The 27233-nt window shown below is 40.7% G+C and overlaps 1 protein-coding gene across 17 annotated transcripts in view; it reads right to left on the bottom strand.

Moving 5' to 3' along the window:
• Window positions 1–27233, bottom strand: part of DOCK9 (dedicator of cytokinesis 9) — a 344395-nt gene that overhangs the window by 4557 nt on the left and 312605 nt on the right. For 11 of the 17 annotated variants that reach the window (XM_045186630.2, XM_053916340.2, XM_045186634.3 and 8 more), the window contains 6 exons: window positions 16880–17002; window positions 16070–16183; window positions 15371–15406; window positions 14365–14511; window positions 10931–11141; window positions 4194–4384 (listed from right to left, as the gene is read on the bottom strand). In XM_045186630.2, the coding sequence (XP_045042565.2) occupies window positions 4194–4384; window positions 10931–11141; window positions 14365–14511; window positions 15371–15406; window positions 16070–16183; window positions 16880–17002 (822 nt within the window). The remainder of the gene's footprint in view (window positions 1–4193; window positions 4385–10930; window positions 11142–14364; window positions 14512–15370; window positions 15407–16069; window positions 16184–16879; window positions 17003–27233) is intronic. The other 6 variants (XM_024578994.4, XM_024578999.4, XM_071220216.1 and 3 more) reach the window with 1 other exon arrangement.

Genomic DNA, 27233 nt, shown 5'->3' with positions numbered 1-27233 from the left:
TGGATTGAACGCCGGCTGCGAACCAAAGGGTTGCCGTTCAATTCCCAGTCAGGGCATATGCCTGGGTTGCGGGCCAGGTCTTTAGTTGGGGGAGCATGAGAGGCAACCACACGTTGATGTTTCTCTCCCTCCCTTCCCCTCTCTCTAAATAAATAAATAAAATCTTAAAAAAAAACCCCCCAAAACTATGTTAAAAGATGACCCAAACGACCAATTCTCCAAAATGATACATGTGCAGTTGGCTCTGTATCCAAAAGTTCTGCATCTGCAGATTCAACTAACCATGGTCAAAAATATTTTTTTTAAAAAAGTTACATTGTTGCTGACGTGTACTATGTAGTTAGACCTAAGATGGTTGTTTCTATTCTGAACATGTGCAGACTTTTTTCTTGCCATTTTATCCTAAATAATACATATAACAACTACTTACATAGTATTAGGCATTCTGAGTAATCTACAGATGATTTAAAGTATGCTGGAGGGTGTGTAAGTTATATGCAAATACTGTGCCATTTTATGTATGGAACTTCAGCATCCATGGATTTTGGTATCCCCAGGGGCTCCTGGAACAAATGCCCCACGGATACCAAGGGATGACTGTATTCAATGTTAAGAAAATGCAAAGGGGAAAGTTGATGAAACTTCATCAATTCTAACATAACAAGATCTTGGAGTACAGCACCATGAAGCCACCCTGAAGGCTCTATCCTATACAACAGCAACCCCAGTGAGGCTCTTGGCGAAAGAATTAAAGAAATCACAAATAAAGTGATAAAACTAATTTCCTCTGGCTGTAACTTTGTGTTGACCTTGGTTTATACAGACGTATAAACTTAATCTTACTTCATCATGCAGTTCTTTGCTTTGTAAGATACTGCACATTTGTAAAAGTCTAAGGTCACAGTCCAATGGCAGGGCACACTGTGCCCTTTAGAAAGCTCGACCTGCCCAGCCCCACATCTCATTGCCACCCACACCCTTCTGCAGGCCTTTTGATAGAAGCTGGATGTTCCCAGGTCACGTTACTGAGTGGTTTTGTTTTTAGTTGAAGAAAATTGTGGCCCCTGAACTCACCTCACTGGAATAATTATCATATTCACTTGATAACTCATTTTGGCACCTAAGTCTTTTGGGCCATAAGAAAAGAGGTTGAAAACATCTATAAATACTTTTCTGGAGAATAACATTTAGAAAAATATTAGGCAGCAATTCAGCCTGAATCTGATAAAAAGTTGACAAAAACTGATTTCAGAAAACGAACCCAGGAAATCCCAAAATCTATGTATTACAATTTACATTAATTTTCATAAACATCCTTCTTGAAAGAGAAAAAAAGTGGAGATACATATACGCACACACACAAACATGTGCTAGAATTACTTACATACACTTAAAAATATCAATAAAGTAAGAGGCATACTGGTCACTGGAAGGAGGTGATTTAACATGTACCGATTTCTTAGGAAACCATACAAGAAACCTTTTAAAAATGTACTTTTGAAGTGTAATATACAAACAGAAAAGTACACATAATGTACATGCATAGTTTGATAAAATTTCATAAAGAAACAGAACATATTTATGTAATCACTACCTAGATCAACGGTGACCCTTTCCATAAATGGTACACAGCACTTGGATGGCTATATGGAAAAAAATGTGGCTATCTGCTACCACATGCAAAAATCAATTCTAGATGGACTGCAATCTACATAGGAATGTTAAACAAAGAAGGAAAACATACATATGTTTCAAAGATATTCTCTTAAGGACAGACTTTTTTGAAGTGGACATAGAAAAATGCTACCAGCAAAGAAAAAAATCGATCTATTGGGCTATATTAAAAATAAAGAATTTATGTTTTTTTAATATATTTATTGATTATGCTATTACAGTTGTCCCATTTCCCCCCTTCACTCCACTCCATCCTGCCCACCCCCTCCCTCCCACATTCCCCCCCTATAGTTCATGTCCATGGGTCATACTTATAAGTTCTTTGGCTTCTACATTTCCTACACTCTTTTTACCCTCCCCCTGTCTATTTTCCACCTATCATCTATGCTACTTATTCTCTGTACCTTTCCCCTCCTCTCCCCCTCCCACTCCCCTATTGACAACCCTCCATGTGATCTCCATCTCTATGGTTCTGTTCCTGTTCTAGTTGTTTGCCTAGTTTGCTCTTGTTTTTGTTTTAGGTGTGGTCGTTAATAACTGTGAGTTTGCTGTCATTTTTACTGTTCCTATTTTTGATCTTCTTTTTCTTAGGTAAGTCCCTTTAACATTTCATATAATAATGGCTTGGTGATGATGAACTTCTTTAACTTGACCTTATCTGAGAAGCACTTTATCTTCCCTTCCATTCTAAATGATAGCTTTGCTGGATACAGTAATCTTGGATGTAGGTCCTTGCGTTTAATCTTGGGTAATGTAATGATGATGTGCCTTGGTGTGTTCCTCCTTGGGTCCAGCTTCTTTGGGGCTCTCTGAGCTTCCTGGACTTCCTGGAAGTGTATTTCCTTTGCCAGATTAGGGAAGTTCTCCTTCATTCTTTGTTCAAATAAGTTTTCAATTTTTTGTTCTTCCTCTTCTCCTTCTGGCACCCCTATAATTCAGATGTTGGAGCGTTTCAAGATGTCCTGGAGGTTCCTAAGCCTCTCCTCATTTTTCCGAATTCTTGTTTCTTCATTCTTTTCTGGTTGGATGTTTCTTTCTTCCTTCTGGTCCACACCATTGATTTGAGTCCCAGTTTCCTTCGCATCACTACTGGTTCCCTGTACATTTTCCTTTGTTTCTCTTAGCATAGGCTTCATTTTTTCATCTGGTTTTCAAATAGATTCAACCAATTCTGTGAGCATCTTGATAACCAGTGTTTTGAACTATGCATCCAATAGGTTGGCTATCTCTTCCTCGCTTAGTTGTATTTTTCTGGAGCTTTGAAGTGTTCTGTCATTTGGGCCATTTTTTTTGTTGTTGTTGTCTTGGGGTGTCTGTTACTTTAAGGGGCGGAGCCTTAGGTGTTCACCGGGGAGGGGTAACGCTGGTTGCTGCGCTGTGACGCTGTACATGGGGGAGGGGCCGAGAGGGAGCAATGGCGCCTGCCTCACTCTCCTCGGGATTTCAATCTTTCACTCCGATACCCACAATCAAACTGGGCCCCTCTGGTACTGGTTCCCGAGTGGGTGGGCCTGTGCACACTCTAGGCCCCTGTGGGTCTCTCCAACGACCTCTCCTGTGAGGCTGGGAGTCTCTCCTGCTGCCGCCCCAACCCCCACGGGCATTTTCAATCAGAGGTTTGAGGCTTTATTTCCCCGAGCTGGAGCCCTGGGTTGTGTGGTCTGCTTTGCTCCCTGCTGTTCGCCAGGTCTATCTATGCACGAATGTGGGGCGGTGGGGTGCTACCCACTGCTCTGCCTGCCCCGTTCTCCGACACTCTGAGTCCGGCCCTCCGGCGCTCTCGGTTTATCTGTGCACCAATGTGGGGCCGCCGGGTCCGCTAGTGGTCAGACTGCTTGCACCGTTCGTCCCGCCAGTCTCAGTCCTGCCACAGCCAAGTGAGTCCCCTCCACCCAGGTGCCCGTCTCCGCCCCTCCTACCAGTCTGGATGAATGTTCATTTTGTATTTCTTTGGTGTCGGACCCCCTTGCCGCTCGATTCTCTGTGAGCTCTGGTTGTGCGAGGAGGCGCAGCGTGCCCACCTACGCCGCCATCCTGGTTCTCCCCCAAGAATTTATGTTAATCAAAATATACCCTTAAGACAGTAAAACTTGAGGTACTTTTTCAGAAAACAATTTTTAGAGAAACCAGAAAGCAATAAAACAATAGTTTTATAAGAAAACCTACAGCCACCCACACTTCTTTATATTTAGAAGGGTCTTAATGCTTCCAGTTAGGCACCCCAAATTACCAAAAAAATCAGGTTAGCATGGAGAGCTGTCTCCTGCCTCTGGCAAACAGTTTAGTGAGAATGACATTTTTGCAGGTGGTGGGGAAGAAGGGGGCCCTAAGGCTACTGCCCCTCTGGTATCAGGACAAACTGCACAGACACTGGGGGTAGGTAAGGGGGATCACTGGTAAAGCCAGAGGTCTACACTAGATCTTGCTGGTGTGAATGGCCTGAGTTTTTTCCAACAACGTAAATAAGGAGCCTTTCCCTCCACGGCCCTGTGGTTTGCTTTGATTGGTGCCTGGCTTACCTGAACACTCACGCTGCCCTGGAGTTTCAGCTGTAGCTTGATCATGTCCACTTCAGCTGAGGAGCACAGCTGCCGAAGCTCAGCCACCTTCTTACTCATCTCATCAATGGCCACTTCAATGGGGTTCAGGTCCGTGTGGTGTTGGTACATGACAGGGATCCGCTTCTTCACGTAAGGGAAGCAGTGTATTGCTGTGGAGGAATAGGTCCCAGAATTATTCCAGTTTGCATGATCTTTACTCTTATTGAGGTAGAAGTAATTATTATTAACATATTACAGGTATGGTACCAAAGTCATAGTCAAAGTCAAAGTCATAGACCAAAGTCATAGGTACCAAAGACAGAATACTGTCTTTTTTAATCATTGTGTATGTTTAATGACAGATTCCTTATTAACATTTAATGTGAGAAGTGTATCTTTGAAGACATTGCTTTATTGTTCCCTTCTAAATTTTCTCATCCATGACTGCCTGCCTTCCTTGTAGGTTGTGAGATTTGAATGAGCTAGTAGATATAAGATGGCTTTGGAAATGCAAAAGTCTAAATAGTTTTAAGGTATTATATACATATTAAATCCAGAAAAAATATGAAAAAACCAATTTTATCCACAGAATAACTTTGAATCACATGCTAATATCTGCACAAATCAGAAAAATTAATGAAGTGAGAATATAATTCCAAGCAAAGTATTCTGTGAACCACAAATGCACAACTGTTGAAGTCACAATAATAAAGATATTTCAAAACAAATAATATAATGAAAAATATTCATTTTCTTATAAACTTTTAATTTTACATTTTATTGATTATGCTATTACAGTTGTCCCAATTTTTCGCCCTTTGTCCCCCTGTCCACCCAGCAACCCAACTGCCTCAGGATATTCCCACACCATTGTTCATGTCCATGGGTCATACACGTAAGTTCTTTGGCTACTCAATTTCCTTTACTGTACATCCCCATGGCTATTCTGTAACTACTTATTTGTATATCTTATTCCCTTACCTCTTTACTCATTGTCCCTATGCACACCTCCCATCTGGCAACCATCAAAATGCTCCCCGTATTCACGATTCTGTCACTGATCTGGTTTCCTTAATTTGTTTTTTAAATTCAATTGTTGATAAGATTTGTATTTATTGCCATTTTATTGTACCTAGTTTTGATCTTCTTTTTCTTAGGTAAGTGCCTTTAACACTTCATATAATGGTTTGGTGATGATGAACTCCTTTAGTTTTTTCTTGTCTCAGAAGCTCTTTATCTGCCCTTTGATTCTAAATGATAGCTTTGCTGGGCAGGACAATCTTGGCTGTATGTCCTTGCTTTTCATCACTTTGAATATTTCTTGCCAATCTGTTCTAGCCCACAAAGTATCTCTTGAGAAATCAGCTGACAGTCTTATGGGAACTCTCCTGTAGGTAATTAACTTCTTTTCTCTAGCTGCTTTTAAGATTCTCTCTTTATCTTTAACCTTTGGCATTTTAATTATGATGTGTCTTGGTGTGGGCCTCTTTGCATCCGTCTTGCTGGGGACTCTATGCTTCCTGGACTTGCATGTTTATTTCTTTCATCAAATTAGGGAAGGTTTTTTCCATTATTTTTTCAAATTGAGTTCCAATTTCCTGCTCTTTCTCTTTTTCTGGCACCCTTATGATGTGAATGTTGGACCTTTTGAAGTTATCCCAGAGACTCCTTAAACTATCATTGTTTTGGGGTCAGGGGTTTGGATTCTTTTTTCTTCCTGTTGTTCTGATTGGTTGTTTTTTGCTTCCTTATGTTCTGAATCATTGATTTGATTCTTGGCTTCATTCATTGTATTGTTGTTTCCCTATAATTTGTTCTTTATTTCAATTAATGTATTCTTTTTTTCTGACTGGATATTTTTAATGGTGTTGAGGTCCTTACTAATAAGTTCCTTAAGCATCCGTATAGGCAGTGTTCTAAACTCTGCATCTAATAGATTTCTTATCTCCATTTTGTTTAGCTCTTTTTATGGAGTTTTAACCTGTTCTTTTATTTGGGCTATGTTTCTTTGTGTCCTTGTTTAGGCAGCCTCCCTGTGTTTGTTTCTATGTATTAGGTAGAACTGCTATGACTCCCTATCTTGGTAGCGTGGTGTAATGTAAGGGTCCTGTAGGGTCCAGTGGCAGAGCCTCCACTATTACCCATGTTGGCTACTCGAGATGTGCCCTTTGTGTTGGCTGAGTGTACCCTCCTTTGTAATTGAGCGTTTGCTGCTGTTGGCAGGTCAATGGGAGGGATTTACCACAGCCAGTCAGCTGCAAGGATTGTCTGTGACCACTTATCACCAACCTCTGCCCTCCATGGAGGATTAGCCATGCAAGGGCAGGGTGGTAGTGCTCTGACATGGTCTGTAGCTGTCAACTGGGTGCACAGGCCGTGGAGTTTCCTGGGTGGTGCAGGCCAAGGTTGGGTACCACTTGTGTTCTGCCTGAGCTATAAAGCAATCTAAGATAGCTGCTACTTGTGCTGGGCTTGGGGATTCCCGGTCAAAGCCAAGCTTTGAATCTAGGCTGGCTGCTGCTAGTGCTTGCCTGGGGCCACTTAGCAAGAGGGACAGGGACTGGGGGCTCACTGAGGCCAGCTCTTGCTTGTTTGAAACGATTTAGGAAGCTGCAAAGCATGAGCCAAGACCAGCCATTCATATGGAAAAGCCACTGTTAACAGCCAAAGTCTGTTACAAGTCTGGACAAAGCTGGAGGAATGTTCAACCTGATGCAACCTCATTTGTCACACACTCACTGGGTCTGTCTTAGTCTCTAAAAATTTTATCAATGTAAAGTCAGGCTCTGTGTCTCATATTTCTTTTGTATTCCTTGTGGACAGTTTTTAAGTGGCAACACTGGGACTGATAAATCCTACTTAAACCAAAGTGTCCCTTGAAAATGTGGCAAGACCTGGGCACTGCTGCTTACTAGCCAGGGAAATGTGGAAAGGACCCGCAGACCAGAAGGGTACCTGGATGGGAAAGACTGACATGCTTTACGGAGGAGCACTATAGCTCTCCCATTTGTGATGAAGAAGCACCTGTGGAAACATTCCATGAGGCTGATAGATGAGTTAGAACACATACAATTAATTTTATCATAGTATTGAGTGCTATGGTGCAGTACCACTTCTATTTTGGAGAGAAAAACCAACTCCAAGGATGTTTATGAGATGTATGGATTATACTGTTTTCACTTGGCATAGAAGTCCTGAGTTACTGCTTCTTGTGATGATAACTGGTGATTTAAAGAGGCAGGGTGGGGCAACAGCTCCTTCTCCCTCTACATATTTTCACGACCTACTCCCTCTTTCAAGTCTGAACTCAAATGTCACCTCTTCAATGAGGTTTACCCTAGTCACCCTATTTAAACTATAACCCTCATGTTCAACTCCACATTTCCAATCTCTTTTTGCCTTTTTGTCTAGAATATATATTGTCTTCCAACAGAGCTACATTTATGCATTATGTTTACTGTTTAGCATTCATCTCCTCCTGCTAGTATCTAAGGTGCACAAGCCAGAGAGTTTTGTTTTGTTAGTATGTTAAGTTGGAACACTGCCTGTGCTAAAGAAATTTTGCTGAATTAATAAATGTGTTACTGCCCAAATGGCTAACTGAGGGAACAAAGTGGCTTGGAAGGTGGAAAATTAGGTGATGGCCTCAGTGAGCTATCACGTTACTCATAAACGGCCTGCACTAGTGATCTGCAGCTCTTTAAGAAGGAGGCTGGGGAAGAGATGGCTGAGGAGTGATTATATGGTCTGATTAGACTGAATACAAAGTGTAGGGAGGAGAGTATTTCCAATCTGAGTGGGAGTCTGGGCATGATTTGGAAGACTCTGGGAGAGTGACTGGGAAGAAACTCCAGGCCAGAGGTTCTATGAAAGAAAAAATGGAGGGGATCGTGTCAGGAGGTAGGGTCAGAGATGTCTTGTACACACCAAAGGGGCCAGGACAGTAATTATTAGGTTTTTAAATGATTACAAATTGAAGCTGACTGAACTATCCAGAAAAGTAAACATTTGCTGGATTCAGAGGGCTGGGGCTCCCCCACATCTTGGATGGCCAAAGGTCAGGTTTAAAGCAATTCAATGAAAGAAGAACCTGAGGTATTAATAACATGAGGAAAAACTCTCAAGTTCAAAGTTTGCGGAATATCCTGATCTGTGTATCTTTAACCATAAAGGTTGATAATAGTTTTTAGTAGCATTTTTATAACTCCTTCTCTAAATCTTTACAATGCCCAGTAACTTATCCTTTTGACATACACCCTTGTTTTTATGTTGTACTACAATCTCCTTTTGGTTATCATCAAACTCAGGGGCAATGTGCTCAACTGTAGGTGAGATTTAGCAAAATCACGTACATTCTTTCCCCTCCTGGGTATGACTCACAAAGTTCTTTAATAGGAGATGGAAAGTAAAACTCTTCTACATATAAGGAAATTAAGGCAGAGAGAGGTTAAGTGACCTGTCCAAATTCATGAAGTGAGTGTGACCCAGGTCTGCAAGCCCCAGACCCAAGCTTTGCACTGCCCACACTTCCTCAGCCTCCCGGTTGTGTAAGGTGGTTATTTTCCAAGCCAACAACACAGGTCTATTTTGCCTCTCCTGGAGTGGAGTTATTACTCTGGGTCCTCTATGCTCTTGCAAGTACAGAGCTTTGCTCATGTTGTTTATCTAATCTAAAATATTTCTGTGACAAAATGGTAAACAGTAACCCTGAAGGAAACTTGCCTAGGGAAAATACCCTATGGTAATAACAGTTTATGAATCAGTATGGTACCTGAGTAAAATAATCATAATAAAAAATGCTGGCCCATACTCATGAGTGAGTGGAGTTTATTTAAAGCAGCAGTTCTCCAACTTGAGTGGCATCACAATCACTTGAAGGGCTTGTGAACCACAACTCACTACCCCCAGTGTCTGCCCCTCCTACCCCCAGTGTCTGATTCATAGGTCTGGGTTGGGCTGGAGAATATGCATTTTTAACAACTTTTCAGGTGATGCTGATGCTGCATATCCAGGAACAACCTTGGAAAAGCACTGATTTGAGGTCATCACTGTAAGCTGACAGTTCTCATTAAATGACCCCATTTGGAAATGTAGCTATCTTGCCTCATTAAAGAAGAATGTGCTACTGTGTCCATTAGAAAAACAATTCATGACATATAGGGGAGAGACAATACTGTTTGTGCTTTACATGTTATTTTATTATTTTAACAGCAGGAGTAGGAACCATTTCTTTAAGAATTTAAGTTTTTGTCCTGGCCAGGTGGCTCAATTGGTTGGAACATCATCCCATACACCAAAAGGTTGTAGGTTTGATTCCTGGTCAGGGCACATACCTAGGTAGTGGATTCGATCCCAGGTCAGGGTGTATATGGGAAGCAACTGATCGATGTTTCTCTCTCACATCAATGTTTCTCTCTCTCTCTCTCTTCCTCTCTCTAAAATCAATGAACATATCCTCAGGTGAGGATTAAAAAAAAGAATCTACATTCTTTTTTTAAATACAATTTTTTATCTTTTAAATGCAATTTTTTTGGATACAATTTTTATCTTTTATCCCAGTTCCCTCATAGAAAGGGTGAAAATTCTCTGTAATATGCTGTTCTGAGCTATTTTATAATGAGCCATACTTTCTTTGTTAACAGCTTTATTGAGATATAAATCATATCCCACAGAATTCACCCCTTTGAAATATACAATTGTGAGAGCAGAGCATCACTGAAATGCTGCACCTTAGCAGTGCTCTTTCATTTATTATTATAATGTGCCGTGTGATCGCCCCAATGGAACACTGACAACATTGACTCCTAGACTAGTACTGGTTGCCTCCTGGTTCAATCTAACTACGGCCACTCTTTGAAAAATGTGGTTAGATTGTGCATATAGACACACCAGGCCTTCTGAATAGGTTTCTCCACTGATTTTTTTAAAGTCAAAGTGTTTTATTTTAGGTTACTCTTGCCATGTTCCTAACCTCCCAAAGAAGGTAAAAATCACTCCTAATGTGGTTCTGTACTTATCAGGAACTGGGAAATAGTGCAAAACATATTTCTGAGAATGGCTGATTGATGCCTAAACAGTACCAAAAAATAATTAAAACTCTGCAACAGCTGCATAGGTAGCCTCTGAATGCAGTGAGCTTCCTGGTACTGGAGGTACTCAAGCTGAGGTTGACCAAGCACTCTCAGAGACCAGGTAGAAGGGATCCAGCATCATGTTCTATTTATTCACTCAGCTTAAAATCTCTGAGCATGTTCATGATGGGACCTGAGATCATAAAGGGTCTCTTCCTGCGAGGAAGATACAGTACTGTGTGCAGGGGTTCTTGACCTGGTGGCCACAGGTTTAAGAGGGGTCCATATGGGTTTCAGAAGGAGTCTGTAAATCACCTGGAATTGTGTGCAGATTCTGAGGAGGTAAATGCCCACTGTTTTCATCAGATTTTAAGAAGGGTAAGAGACCTCACATTGAATATGAACTTCTGGTCTGGTAGAAGAAAATGCAAACAGATAACTAAAAAAATGTCATGACTATTCCAAAGCAAGCATTTGATAAATGGTAAACTGAAATGGATTTGTAAGAAAAGTTAACTAAGCTTGAAGGAAACTTCCAATTCTAGAAGCTTCTGGATCCTTTCCAGAGAGCTCTATGTTTGGTGTCCAGGCTGCCATCTAAAAGGGAGATGTGATTCTTAAAGGGCGGAGCCAGAGAAAGCGTACCTGTCAATATTGTACGCCGTTTGCACTGCTCCTCGACCCCACCTTGCCTCTTCCCAGCCTGAGTGAAAGGCATCTCAAACATGAAGCGGCGGATGTTGTGAGATCTTTCAAACTCTGTTTTCCTTTCTTGCAATTCTTTTTCATCAAAGAATGGGATGACGTGAGTCACCTGGATATATGCATATTTGGAATCCAGGTCCTTAGGGTTGACCTTTAAATAAATAAATAAATAAAATGGAAGATTGGTGCTAGCTGAAGTACTCCTTCAAAGCATGCGTAAACTGTGTTTTTCCACTTTTTATTAGTAAAAGTTTTGGACAAATTCAGAAAAATTGAAAAAAAAGATAGTGCAAAGAACATCCCACCACTTAAAACAACTGCTAACATTTTGCTATATTTGTTTCAAACAAATACACATACACACACACAAAGTTTTTTTAGCTGAACCATTTCAAAGTAAGTAGTATATATCATGACAGTTCAGCCAGCATCTCCTAAATATGAGGACATTCTCTTCCATAACCAAAATACATTATCATCCCTAAGAAAACTAACACTATTTCCCTAGTATACCCCAATACCCAGTCTGTATTAAAATTTCTCAAATGTCCTCAGAATGTTATTTATAGCTATTTGTGTTTGAACTAAAAACTAACCAATGATCACGTTTTATATTTACTTGTGGTATTCTTAGTCTTGTTTAATCCAGAATATTAATTCCCCACTATGTTTTCATAACATTGAAATGTTTATTTCAGTAAAAATGTTCAAAACCCAGGTCCCCAAATTATAATTAAGGCAGATTAAGATGTAAACAGATGTAGATAATTAATTAAATACAGGTTCAACCTAATAATCTAAAACTAATATAACCATAAATTTAGTTCCTGACTAACTCAGCACATTATGCTTTTAAAAGAACATTTCTGGAATTACTGGTGCTTTAACTTCTGGCACATGCTAGAAAATTAAACATAGGTGTTTTCCATATAAAACCCAAAGCTAATTTATTAGGAAGACAAATCAATTTTGCACATATGAGTTATATTCAAGCTTCTAGAACAATACAAGGGGACATGAAAGAAACACAGAGAGCTTGGAGAGTAGACTGGCATCAGCGCAGGCAAACGAACATAGCCGAGATAGTTTGACTGGTCTCAAATTATCATGCACCACTGTTCTCTTAGAGATGTTTGTGAAGAAAAATGAAAACAGATGTGAAAATGCCTTAACCTTTCGAAGTTAAGAAAATACATACTCATGAGTTATTTCTATTTTAGGAAAAAAGGCCATCTGGCCAATCACTGTAATTGTATTCAAACCTATTAAACCTAACTTTCTTTAGCAGAAACAATTTAAAGCAGTGGAACTGAAAATTCTTCCCTATTATTTTAGTGATATTTCCCTGGTCTTCATTTTCAAAGTTGTACGTGTGTCTCAGTAGAAGGAAGGGAGGACTGGTAAGTAGGGGAAGAGAAGGTCTAGGAAGTCTTTCAGCTGCTACATCAAGGACTACATATGAAAAGGGGAAGAAGAATACATGAGAGTCTTGAGAATAGGCTATACTTTTCAAGCCGCAACTTGACCCAGACAAAGGTTTCAGTTTCAGAGAGAAAGGCGAATTGGAGAGAGTAATTTATCTAGGAAGAAAGTAGGCCTTAATTCAGTTGTATTGAGGTTTCTAGTTAAACAGACCAACAACATGTATTCATCCCTTTTCCTTTGTGTGAATCTGTTAAAATGGCAATATAGAATTTATGTGCAAGGTCCAAGAAAAGAGGACAGAAGGCAGCTGTGGATGAGAGACTTTAATGGATTTCTGGAATTCAGGTGAATGGAGGTGTGCTATTTGACTTGGCAGAGAGTAGTCGTTCTAATCCAAGTTCTGACAGAGAGGGGTAGCAAGTGAGTCAGAATGTCCCTGAGAAGCCTGCTGCTATAGACTGAATGTCTATGTTCCCCCCAAATTCATAGGTTGAAATATCAACCTCCAATGTGGTGGTATTAGAAGGTGGGAGGTGATTAGGTCATGAGGGTAGAATCCTTAGGATGGGATTAGTACCCTTCAAAAGAGACCCCGAAGAGCTCCCTTACCCCTTCTGCCATGTGAGGACACAGAGAGAAGGCAGCTGCCTATGAATCAGGAAGAAGGACATCACCACATACTGAATCTGCTGTCACCTTGATCTTGGACTTCCCATCCTTCAGAACTGTACGAATTAAATCTCTGTTGTTTATAAACCAGCGAGTCTATGGTGTTTGTTATAGCAGCCTGAATGGACGGGTATCTCTAGAGCACCAGCACTGGGATTAGGTTGACCAGGAGAGGAGTGGGGCAGAAACCAGGAAAAACGGACCAAAGTCTATCTGGAGCAGCAGACACACTTCCCTAGGCCTCGCCCCATAAGAGAAGAGAACAGAATGTTCATTGGAGAAACTGGTCTGAAAAAAGTCTAAGTGCGGTCACCAGTGTCAGCAGAAAACAGGAATGAGGGACAGAGTGAAATATAAGGCGAGTAGGTGAAAGGCTGCAGGCCAAACATGAGACCTTCAGCCTCTGCCGGTCTCCTACATCCAGAATCCAGAATCACCCCTTTCTTTGTCTCCCCCTGCCACTTAGGCAGGAGACTAGAAGATTCTTCTCTAGAGGAAATGAAGGGCTCCAAGGAGCCAGATTCCAGACACTGGGGACTCCAAAGCAGGGATCAGGACAAAAATGAACCTCCTAAAAGAGCCTCCTAAAGAGTGGACTTTGAAAGAGGGAGAGTTTATCATTGCTGGAAACTGAGCAGGGGAAGCATTTTTAATGCAAAGAAGAGGAGCTCTATTTTGGCCTGAGTTTCAGGAAGCAAAGGGATATCCAACTTTCTGGAGACGTCCTGAAGACAGTAAATGTACAGGAAAAACAAGGCAGGTTTAGAAAGGGTCTTTATGAGGGTAATACAGTCTCTCTATATGGAAGGTAGATCTCATTTTTAGAAATGTGTGCTGGCTAGTTTGCTTCTTGATGTGTCCGTCTGCTGGTCCATCTGTCCATATATCCAACAATCGGTCAGAGGGTCAGGTAAATATGCCTGTGCTAAGAGCAAGGGAGAAGTGCTATGAGAAACAGCACTAAGAGAAACACTCCTCTTACAGCGATTCTAAACATCTGGACTAAAAAAGGTATATATTCTTTCAGACATCAATTTGTAAATGAATGTCTTTTTTAAATTATAAAATAAAAATTTGCTTAATGAAGGACATCTGGAAACCACAGAAAGAAAAGGTATTAAGAAGAAAAATATACACTTGCCACTGAAGGCCAACCATTCTTATTTTTTTCCCCCTGGGTCTTTGTTTTTTTCTATACACATTTATGAATATATATGGTCAATCGTGAATAATCAAAATGATTTTATAGTGCCATAATATGTTTCCAAACATAGTCATACCTTGCCAGAATCTTGTATCATTTTGACATTTTCAGAGCCAAATTTATCGGAGTAAAGTTTAAGGAGTCTCTGAGAAATTTCTGACAGAGGTGTGAGCTTGGGTTCTTTGTAAATATACTCCTTTCCATCTTCATCTTCAAAGAATCCCTGTGACGTAGAGCACAATTAGAGAACTACCACCAAATACAAGCCCAAGGCTACCACCCAGGAAGGGTATTATAAGGGTTAAAAAATGAGAAATGACTCTAACATAAAATCCTAACTAAACAGGCTTTTCAAACAGGAAGGAAAATGATAATAATATGAAGTCTGGGTACAAAGTAAAGGAAAAATGCACAATTGCAAACTCATTCAAAAATGTTGTGATTAAATGTTGAGAGAAATGAAAGATTGGAGATTTAAGACTGTATTCTCTCAGTGAAATCTGATGATGGAATTCAAGCCTGTTTCACATTCCCAAGAAACAGAACTCAGCAGCCTGCTCGAGACAGGCCTCTGAAATATACACACATCCCTTCTCCTGAATGTTCCCCCTTATAGAGGATTTTATGGCATAAATAGGTCTGGTATAGGTTCAGCAAAAGCCATGTAAAGTTTGTATAAATTCTATTTTGCTATACTGATGAGAGAAATATTAAAGGGCTGTAGAATGATATCAGAAAATATTTTCATTATTACCAGTCATATCTGGTGTCATATCACCAATATTTTCATTATGATCATGCTTTAGCACCAATCATGTCTGAATAAAAACAAGGCTTAGAACTGCATGGGAAGTGAAAAAGGTTGAAAATTTCTAAGTGCAGATTGGGGTTAATATTTGAAATAAATCAAAACAAAACATTTCTCATCTAAAATGAACGAAGAAACATGGTTTCTAAACTACGGTATGTGTTTTTAAAAAGCAGGCTGATGTGAGACAAACAACCCACATCAAAATAGGGGTTTAGATGCAGTAGTTTCACTACATTATTTGCTTATTTAAATAAGCATTTACTGTAATTACCTCCACATCTGTTTCACTGTCTGTAAACTGGTATTGCTATGAAGTTATAAAAGACAATAACAGGATAAATTTAAGGTTACATAATGCTCATAGAAAACCACACAGTCTAAATAAATGGATTATAATTTATATCATTTAGTTATGTTAGAGACTTGGAGGTTAAACGTTCAGTTAAATTTAAACTAACCCATTCATATAGGGTTTCTGAAATATTACAATGGTAAATATACTTGTGGAGATATTATATTACAAGACATAGAAATGCACAGGGATAAAAGAAACCAGACAGTCTTAATTTTGGTTTAAAACATGCAGTATAGATGTGTGAGGAAACAGATGATTTATTTCTGTAAATGAAATAAACTGTTAATTATTTTGGAGTCCGTAATTACTGGACAGATATACATACAGACTTGGAAAAGAAACTTGCAAACCACATGAAGTACCAAAGATGCCACTAAGAAAGTCTTATGAAGGGAGAACTTACCGCTGCCTTAAGAAAGTAATAAAGAAAAGACAGGAAGAAAGAAAAAAAAGCATAAAGTTTACTACTGAGGAAGATAAGAATCATATACTAAATACGACAAACTCATCAAATTAGCATTTATAAGAAGCAGAAAATTTACAAAATACAATTTTATGGGGTTAAAAAAATAAAAAAGGACTTGGGACAGCCTACAGAACGGAGAGGAGGCTCACCTGTCCAAAGAAGGCCACTCGGAAGTAGGTCCCCAGGAGCCTGCGGCCTGAGTGCATGACCTCGGTTACTTTGCTATAGGCCTGGTGTAGAGTGTCATACAGATGGGCCAGCCTCTGGAAAGCAGAACAAAACCCTTATCTTCCTACTTGTAACTAGTAAAATCAATTTAAAAATAACAAATGAGGTCATGTGGGTGAAAAATCCTTGGACTTGAGTTTTTAAAAAAATCAAGAATATATTTTGATTGCACAAATGTTAGTGATCATTTCTGAGTTGTAATGTTTCCTATCCTAAGGGCCAGCTTGCATATAAGGACCCATCAAATTTCCACAATGTGGTAAGCAAATTCTGTTTTCAAGTTAACATGAAATGTCAGAGATGATAAAGTCTAACCATGATGTTCTTAGTCCTTTATTTTCCCACTGCATTTAATACACTAAGAGAAACTGGAAGACCTCCCAGTCTAGGAAGACTGGAAGGGACACTATTTTCCCACGCAGGTAGAGCAACAAAGCATTATGAGGAAAAAAAGGCACCTGGTGATTATAAAATTGTTCCTGGTAACCTTTCAAAAGTGCCAAAACTACCAACCTTTGTTGTTTGAGATTTGGGGTCTGTGTACAGGTGGGGCCTGTGTGTGCAATGCCCGATGGCTCTGAGGGTGGTGACCATCATCACCAAGTGGAGGGGTCAGAGACCACTTGTTCATCTCTGACCGTGGCCAGTCTGCTCTCTTGCATGTAAGAAAGTTTGGGGATATATGTCACTCCACTGTCCTCTAAACTGGAAAAAACAAACCACTTAAGTACCTCAAAATCTCTCCGCTTCTCATAAATGGGGATGATGAGTTTATAGATGTCAGCAATCAGCTCATAGCGTTCAGCCTTCCAGAGTCCATCTGCACACTGTTCTAGGAGCTCCATGAGCACATCCTGATCAAAGAAGAAGGCCATCAGCCAAAAAAGAGTGTTATATAAGGAACATGACATTGTATTCTTTGCAGAATGCATAACTGATTAAGATGGCTAGAAGGAAAATTTCAAAATATGGAGTATTTTTAAAATTAATTTCCATACTTATAACAACCCATCACTATGTTCTTTTATTTAAATTTAATTTTGATTTTTGATTTTTAGAGAGAGGGGAAGGGAGAAAGAGGAGAGGAACATCAATGTGAGAGAAACAATGATTGGCTGCCTTCCTTACGTGCCCCAGTTGGGGACCGAACCTGCAACTTAAGTAAGTGTCCTGACAGGGAATAGAACCAGCTACGTTTTGCTTTGCGGGACAACACCCAACCAACTGAGCCATACCAGCCAGGGAACTATGTTCCTTTTTAATGAGCCATTTTCCAAACATGTTTGCAAGCAGAAATGAAGGGTCACATTGTACAAGTCTGTAGCAGTTAACTGCGAGGAAAAAACTGACATTGATAGCCTCATGTAGGTTCTCAATATTTGATCTTAGTTCTCTCTTTATAAATAAAATTAGAAAAACAGTTTTTTCCTTTCTGAGGAATGATCACAATGCTGAGACATGGAGAGTTACTAAGCACGACTTCAATGCAAATTATAAATCTCAGAATAATTCAGTGATGGTGTGTGGTATGCATTAGGCCTGCCTCAACCAAAATCCTTTTCACCTTCCCTTGGAAATTTCTATTTAATGAAGTTTGGGTACTCACTCTGTTTCTATTAAAATCCTTAAACTAGTTCCAGCTAAGATGGAGGTATAGGTAGATAACATTCCACCTCCTCCCACAGCTAAAAGAAGGACAACAACAAATGAAAAAACAAAAACCAACCAGAACTGCCAGAAAATCAAACTGTATGGAAGTCTGACAACCAAGGAATTAAAGAAGAAACATTCATTCAGACTGGCAGGAGAGGTGGAGACGGGAAGCCAGGGTGGAGAGGATGACCAGCAAGAGGTGCTGGTGGACCAGGTAGGAAAGACGGCAGCTGACGGACTGGGAGGCCCCATATTTGTGTGTGGATAAACTGGGAGGAACAACTGGGAAGCGAGACAGACTGCGCAACCCAGGGTTCCAGCGTGGGCAAAATAAAGTCCCAGAACCTCTGGCTGTAGAAACCTGTGGGGTTGTGGTAGCAGGAGAAACTGCCAGTCTCATGAAAGCAAGTCAAGAGCTGAGCAAGCAGCATTGTTCCCTCTCTGACCCTATCCCACATACAGCGTCACAACCCAGTGATGTGGGTTGCCCTGCCCTGGTGAATACCTAAGGTTCGCCCCTTAAAACATAACAGCTGTGCTGAGACAAAGAAAGATGGTCCAAATGAGAGAACAGACCAAAACTCCAGAAAAGGAACTAAGCGACAAGGAGACAACCTATCGGATGCAGAATTCAAAACACTGGTAATCGGGATGCTCACAGAAATGATTGAGTATGGTTGCAAAACAAACAAACAAACAAACAAAAGTAGAAGTGAAGGCTATGCAAAGTGAAATAAAGGAAAATATGCAGGTAACCAACAGTGAAGGGAAGGAAACCAGGACTCAAATCAACAATTTGGAACAAAAGGAAGAAATAGAAATAAACATTCAACCAGAACAGAATGAAGAAACCAGAATTCCAAAAAATGAGGAGAGGCTTAAGAACGTCCAGGAGGACTACTTGAACATTCCAACATCTGAATCATAGGGGTGCCAGAAGGAGAGGAGGAATAGCAATAAATTGAAAACTTAATTGAAAAAATAATAAAAGAGGAAGATGGCGGCGAGATAGGTGGGAGCAGAGTCCACTTCCCCCTGCACCTGGGTGAAACACCTACCCATTCTACTGAGAAACAAAGCCAACAGCCAAAAGCAGCCCAGCGTTTATGAAGATAGGAGACCAAAAAGTACAGAGGACACTGAGAAAACAGAAGGTAAGGGGACTGCTTCAGGACAAAAAGGTCCCTGGGACCAACGCGGGGACCAGGGCAACTGCAGCCCCAGGCCCGCCCCTGCTGGGCCTGCGGCAGGACTCCTGGGAGAGAGCCTGGTTAAAGGCCCCCTCCCCTGCCAAACAAGGCCCAAGCAACACTGTGAGAGACCTGGTTGCTTGAAGTTGCAGGGAGGGGAATAAGGATGAAGTGGAAAACCCAGGGAGACCACAGGCGCTGGCTGAGGAGAGTTGAAAGTTGGGCCGCGTGCAATCCTGACCTGGACAGCCCCCGGCCTAGCTGGAGAGGTGGGCTGTGTGAGAGGACAGGCCCTTCCTTATACGGAGGGAGCCACAGGAGTGAGCAGGAGGATTTTTCCCCAAAAGAAAAAGACCCTCTGGGGCACTTTGGGGAATTCCCCTGCAGCAACAGCTCCATTCTCCTCTCCACCCCGCCACTCGTCGGGGGACTGTGTGCACCTCATCTTGGAGGGAGCTGAGGTTACAGGCACCACACGGGGCAGGGTGCCTAGCGACCGGGAGTGTGCCTAGCAACCAGCGAGTGTGCCCATCCACCGGGGAGTGTCTGCACCTCATCTCAGAGGGAACTGAGACCAAAGGCACCAGGGGGAGTGTGAATCAAGGAAGGTTCTGCATGCACGCATGCACACTCAAAACCAGAAGGCCTACCATAAAAAAAGAGTGGGTGAAGCTGGGAACACCAGGATACCTCCTGGAAGAGGAAACCCACCAATAAAGGAAACACCAACAGATAAGAAGAGAAGAAGGTGAAGGAGGGAGGGGAAGTCACATGAAGTCAACCCAGGACCTATCTGAAAATACAAATAAATAGTGAAGAAATTACTAAGAACAAACAACTGAACAAGAGCAAGAGAAACGCCTCAAAACCTTGTACACACAGAAGAACCAGCTCCAACACAACCTGCCCACACCTGCACAACAGAAGACAAGAGGTGGGGGACAGACTGACCCTCAGATAACCAGCTGGTGGGAAAGATCTACCAACAAAAGATCCAACAAGAACCAAAAGCCAAAGACATACACAGAGCCAACATAAACCACAGCCCAAGATCACTAAGATCAGGAGATCAAGGAGACTGTACCACTGAATCTCACAGGTATTCTAAAACAGAAGTTTACACCAAAAACCCAGGTGGGCAGAACAGAGCAACTTAAGAAGCAGAAGCCAACAGGAAGAGCCTTACAAACAATGGGAAGACAAAGAAACAACCACCAAATGAAAGGAAAGGGGGAAGTCTCAGAAACAATGCTAAATGAAAAAGAGGCAAGTCAACTATCAGATACTGAGTTCAAGGAATTGGTTATGAGGAAGCTTAATGAGCTCACACAGAATTACCAAAAGCTACAGGGAAACTACAATGAACTCAGTGCAAACTATATCGATATTAAAAAAGGAAATAGAAACTATCAACAAGAGCCAAGAGGAATTGAAGAATATAATTTCGGAACTGAAGAACAAAGTAGAAAGAAACAAAGGCAGGCTCGATGAAGCAGGGGACCGGATCAGCGAACTGGAGGACAAGGTAGAAAAAAACACCTAGAATGAGCAAGAAAAGGAAAAGAGGCTCAGAAAGAATGAAGAGGAGTTAAGGGAAATGCAGGACAACATGAAACGCAGTAATATCTGTATAATAGGGATACCAAAAGGAGAAGAGGAAGAGCAAGGGATAGAAAACCTGTTTGAAAAAGTAATGATGGAAAATTTCCCTAATCTGATGAGAGAGAAAGTCACCCAAATCCAGGAAGCACAGAGTCCCAAGCAAGAGGAACCCAAAGAGACCCATCCACCGCGGAGTGTCCGCACCTCATCTCGGAGGGAGCTGAGACTACAGGCACCACCTGGGGGAGGGTGCCCAGCGACCGGGAATTAAGACACGTCATAATTAAAATGGCAAAATTCCAAGACAAAGAGAGGATCTTAAAGGCAGCAAGGGAGAAACAGGAAGTAACTTACAAGGGAGCCCCAATAAGGTTAGCAGCTGACTTCTCAATGGAAATGCTCCAAGCCAGAAGAGAATGGCAAAAAATATTCCAAGTAATGAGAACCAGAGGCCTGCAACCAAGACTACTTTACCCAGCAAGGCTCTCAATCAAGATAGAAGGCCAAATAGTTTCCCAGACAAAAGAAATCTAAAAGAATACACCTCCACCAAACCCGCTCTACAAGAGATGCTAAAGGGACTGCTTGAAGGAAAGGAAGGAAAAGACAAAGAGAGAGGAACACAGGAAGGAAAAAATGGCAATGAATAACTACCTATCGACAATAACCTTAAAAGTAAATGGATTAAATGCTCCAATCAAAAGACACAGAATAGCTGAATGGATAAGAAAGCATGACTCTCACATATGCTGCCTACAAGAGACCCACCTCAGGACAAAAGACTTACACAGACTGAAAGTGAAGGTCTGGAAACAAATTTTCCAAGCAAACGGACAGGAAAAAAAAAGCTGGGGGAGCAATACTTGTATCAGACTAAATAGACTTCAAAAAAAGGGACATAAAGAGAGACTCAGAAGGTCACTTCATAATACTCAAAAAAGGAAGAATCCACCAAGAAGACATAAACAGTGTAAATATGTATGAATCCAAGATAAAAGCACCTAAATACAGAAAGAAAATCTTAAGAGGACTTCAAGAAAGATATTGAGAGCAAGACAGTTATAGTAGGGAATTTTTTGTTGTTGTTTTTTTGTATTTCATTTTTTTTTTTTATTGTTATTCAATTACAGTTGTATGCCTTTTCTCCCCATCCCTCTACCCCACCCCAGGTGAACCCACCCCCCTCCCCCACCTACACCCTCCCCCTTGGTTTTGTCCATGTGTCCTTTATAGTACTTCCTGTAATCCCCTCTACCCACCGTCCCCGCCCCCACCCCCCACCCCCGCCCTGGCTATTGTTAGATTGTTCTTAACTTCAATGTCTCTGGTTATATTTTGTTTGCTTTTTTCTTCTATTGCTTATGTTCCAGTTAAAGGTGAGATCATATGGTATTTGTCCCTCACCTCCTGGCTTATTTCACTTAGCATAACGCTCTCCAGTTACATCCATGCTGTTGCAAAGGGTATAAGCTCCTTCTTTCTCTCTGCTGCGTAGAATTCCATTGTGTAAATATACCATAGTTTTTGGATTCACTCGTTTGCTGATGGGCACTTAGGTTGCTTCCAGTACTTGGCTATTGTAAATTGTGCTGCTATGAACATTGGGGGGCACAGATTCTTTTGGATTGGTGTTTCAGTGTTCTTAGGGTATAATCCCAGCAGCGGAATTACTGGGTCAAAGGGCAGTTCCATTTTTAGTTTTCTGAGGAAATTCCATATTGTTTTCCACAGTGGCCGCACCAGTCTGCATTCCCACCAACAGTGCACTAGGGTTCCCTTTTCTCCGCATCCTCTCCAACATTTGTTTGTGGATTTGTTTATGTTGGCCATTCTGACTGGTGTGAGATGATACCTCATTGTGGTTTTGATTTGCATCTCCCTGATGGCTAGTGATGCTGAGCATCTTTTCATATGTCTCTGGGCCCTCTGTATGTCTTCCTTGGAGAAGTGTCTGTTCAAGTCCTTTGCCCATTTTTTAATTGGGTTGTTTGTCTTCCTGGAGTGGAGTCGTATGAGTTCTTTATATATTTTGGAGATCAGGCCCTTGTCTGAGGTATCATTGGCAAATATGTTTTCCCATACTGTCGGTTCTCTTTGTAATTTGGTGTTGTTTTCTTTAGCCATGCAGAAGCTTTTTATTTTGGTGAGGTCCCATTTGTTTATTCTTTCCTTTATGTCCCTTGCTTTAGGGGATGTGTCTGTGAGGTTGTTGCTGCGTGGAATGTCAGAGATTTTCCTGCCAATGTTTTCCGCAAGGACTTTTATGGTGTTACTGCTTATATTTAAGTCTTTTATCCATCTTGGGTTTATTTTCGTGTATGGCGTAAGTTGGTGATCGAGTTTCATTTTTTTGCACGTAGCTGTCCAGATCTCCCAACACCATCTGTTGAAGAGGCTGTTTTTGCTCCATTTTATGCTCCTGCCTCCTTTGTCAAATATTAATTGATCGTATAGACTTGAGTTTATTTCTGGGCTCTCTATTCTGTTCCATTGGTCTATGTGCCTGTTTTTATGCCAGTACCAGGCTGTTTTGATTACAGTGGCCTTGTAATACAGTTTGATATCAGGTATTGTGATCCCTCCTGCTTGGTTCTTCTTTCTCAAAATTGCTGCAGCTATTCGGGGTCGTTTATGGTTCCATTAGTAGGGAATTTTAACACCCCACTGTCAAAAATGGATGGATCTTCCAAACAAAATATCCACAAAGATACTGTGGCATTGAACAATGCCCTGGATGCAATAGACTTAACTGATATATATAGAGCGTTTCATCTCAAAGAAACAAAGTACACATTCTTTTCAAATGCACATGGAACATTTTCGAAGATAGACCACATGAGGGGGACACAAAGCAACCCTCAACAAATTCAAGAAAACTGAAATCATATCAAGCATTTTCTCTGACCATAAGGGATGAAACTAGAAACAAATCTCAAGGAAAATACCCCCAAACACTCAAAAACATGGAGACTGAATAACATGCTATTAAACAATGACTGGGTGAAAAATGAGATTAAAGAAGAAATCAAAAAGTTTCTGGAAACAAATGAAAATGAACTTACAACAATCCAAAACCTATGGTAAACAGCAAAGGCAGTCCTGAGAGGGAAGTTCAGAGGAATACAGGCCTACCTGAAAAGAATCAAAACAGCTCAAATAAACAATCTAACCGTACACCTACAAGAACTCGAGGAACAACAACAAAGACAACCCAGAGCAAGTAGAAGGCAGGAAATAACCAAGATCAGAGCAGAATTAAATAACATAGAGACTAAAGGCACAATTGTAAGGGTCAATGAATCCAGGAGCTGGTTCTTTGAAAAGATAAACAAAATCGACAAGCCCTTAAGCAGGCTCATCAAGAAAAAAAGAGAGAGGACCCAAATAAACACAATCAGAAATGAAAGAGGAGAGATTACAACTGATACCACCGAAATACAAAGGATTGTAAGAAATTACTGTGAAGAACTGTATGCCCCCAAATTTGAAAACCTAGATGAAATGGACAAATTTCTAGAAAAATATAACCTTCCAAAACTCAATGAAGAAGCAGAAAGCCTGAACAGACCAGTAACTCCTGATGAAATTAAAACGGTAATGAAAAAGCTTCCAACACACAAAAGCCCTGGACCAGATGGTTTCACAGGAGAATTCTACAGAGCATTCAAGGGGGAGCTAACCCCCATCCTCCACAGATTTCAAAAAAATCCAAACTGATGGAAGACTCCCAAACTCTTTTTATGAAGCCAGCATCATCCTAATCCCAAAACCAGGTAAGGACGCAATGAAGAAAGAAAACTTCAGGCCAATATCGCTGATGAACCATAGACGCTAAAATTCTCAACAAAATATTGGCAAACCGCATCCAGCAATATGTTAAAAACATCATACACCATGACCAATAAGGATTCATTCCAGGGACGCCAGGATGGTACAATATTCGCAAATCAATGAACATAATACACCACATAAACAAAAGCAAAGACAAAAATCACATGATCATGTCAATGGATGCGGAAAAGCATTTGATAAGGTACAGCACCCATTTCTGATAAAACCCTCAACAAAGTGGGAATAGAGGGAGCATTCCTCAACATAATAAAGGTCATATATGAGAGACCTACAGCCAACATCATACTCAATGGACAAAAACTTAGAGCTTTCCCACTAAGATGAGGAACACCACAAGGATGCCCTCTCTCACCACTCCTATTCAACATAGTATTGGAAGTCCTACCCACAGCAATCAGACAAGAAAAAGAAATAAAAGCCATTCAAATTGGAAAGGAGGAAATGAAAAACTGTCATTGTTCGCAGATGACATGATAGTGTACATGGAAAATCCTATAGACTCCACCAAAAAACTACTTGACCTAATAAATGAATTTGGCAAAACAGCTGGATACAAAGTCAATACTAAGAAATCAAAGGCATTCCTGTATACGAACAATGAAACTGCAGAAACAGAAATCAGGAAAAAAATCCCATTTGATATAGCAACAAGAAAAATAAAGTACCTAGGAATAAATTAACCAAGGAGGTAAAAGACCTGTACTCAGAAAACTACACAACACTGAAGAAAGAAATTAAGGAAGACACAAACAAATGGAAGCATGTACCATGCTCATGGACTGGAAGAATTAACATCATCAAAATGGCCATACAACCCAAAGCAACTTATAGATTCAGTGCAATCCCTATTAGAGTACCCATGACATATTTCACAGATATAGAACAAACATTTCAGAAATTTATATGGAACCATATGCGACCCCAAATAGCTGCAGCAATTTTGAGAAAGAAGAACAAGGCAGGAGGGATCACAATACCTGATATCAAACTGTATTAAAAGGCCACTGTAATCAAAACAACGTGGTACTGGCATAAAATTAGTCACATAGACCAATGCAAGAGAAGAGAGAGCCCAGAAATAAAGCCAAGTCTTTATGGGCAATTAATATTTGACAAAGAGGCAGGATCATAAAATGGAGCAAAAATAGCCTCTTCAACAAATGGTGTTGGGAGATCTGGACAGCTACGTGCAAAAAAATGAAACTCAACCACCAACTTACGCCATACAAAAAATAAATTCAAGATGGGTAAAGACTTAAATATAAGTCTTAACACCATAAAAGTCCTAAAGGAAAACATTGGAAGGATGATCTCAGACATTCCATGCAGCAACATCCTCACAGACATGTCCCCTAAATCAAGGGACATAAAGGAAAGAATAAACAAATGGGACCTCATCAAAATTAAAAGCTTCTTCATGGATAAAGAAAACAGCATTAAAATACAAAGAAAACCAACAGTATGGGAAAACATATTTGCCAATGATACCTCAGACAAGGGCCTGATCTCCAAAATATATAAAGAACTCACACGACTCCACTCCAGGAAGACAAACAACCCAATTAAAAAAATGGGCAATGGACTTGAATAGACACTTCTCCAAGGAAGACATACAGAGGGCCCAGAGACAGGAAAAGATGCTCAGCCATCACTATGCATCAGAGAGATGCAAATTAAAACCACAATGAGGTACCATCTCACACCAGTCAGAGTGGCCAACATAAACAAATCAACAAACAAATGTTGGAGAGGATGCCGAGAAAAGGGAACCCTAGTACATTTTTGGTAGGAATGCAGACTGGTGCGGCCACCGGAAAACAGTATGAACTTTCCTAGAAAACTAAAAATGGAACTGCCCTTTGACCCAGCAATTCCGCTGCTGGGATTATACCCTAAGAGCCCTGAAACACCAATCCAGAAGAACCTATGCACCCCTATGTTCATAGCAGCACAATTTACAATAGCCAAGTACTGGAAGCAACCTAAGTGCCCATCAGAAATGAGTGGATGAAAAAACTATGATACATTTACACAATGGAATTCTACGCAGCAGAGAGAAAGAAGGAGCTTATACCCTTTGCAATGGCATGGATGGAACTGGAGAGCATTATGCTAAGTGAAATAAGCCAGGTGGTGAGGGACAAATACCATACAATCTCACCTTTAACTGGAACATAATCAACAAAAGAAAAAAGCACACAAAATATAATCAGAGACATGGAAATTAAGAACAATGTAACAATAGCCAGAGGGGAGCAGGGAGGGGATAGTGGGGAGAGGGGTCTATAGGAGCTAGTATAAATGACACAAGGACAAAATCAAGGGGGAGGGTAGAGGTGGGGGATGGAGGTGGGACTGGCTGGGGTGGGGTGGAGGGAAGTGGAGAAAATGCAGACAATTGTAACTGAATTAAAAAATAATAATAATGAAAGAAAACTTCACCAATCTGGCAAGGGAAAGTGACATAAGTTTAGGAAGCTCAGAGAATCCCAAACAAGCTGTACCCAAAGAGGACCACAGAAAGACACATCATAATTAAATTCCTCAAGATTAAAGATAAGGAGAGAATCTTAAAAGCAGCAAAAGAAAAGGAGATAGTTACCTACAAAGGAGTTCCTGTAAGTCTATCAGTTGATTTCTTTCTCAAAAGAAACCTTACAGGAAGAAGGGCTGGAAAGAAGTATTCAAAGTCATGAAAAGGAAGAACATAGATTAATCCAAGGTTAATCTATCCAGCAAAGCTATCATTTAGAATAGAAGGGCAGATAAAGTGTATTCCAGACAAGGT

This window comes from Desmodus rotundus, chromosome 13 (genome assembly GCF_022682495.2).
Source record: "Desmodus rotundus isolate HL8 chromosome 13, HLdesRot8A.1, whole genome shotgun sequence".
Lineage (NCBI taxonomy): Eukaryota > Metazoa > Chordata > Mammalia > Chiroptera > Phyllostomidae > Desmodus > Desmodus rotundus.
The sequence above is the reverse complement of the archived record's forward strand: the minus strand, read 5'-3'. Positions and strand labels throughout refer to the sequence as shown.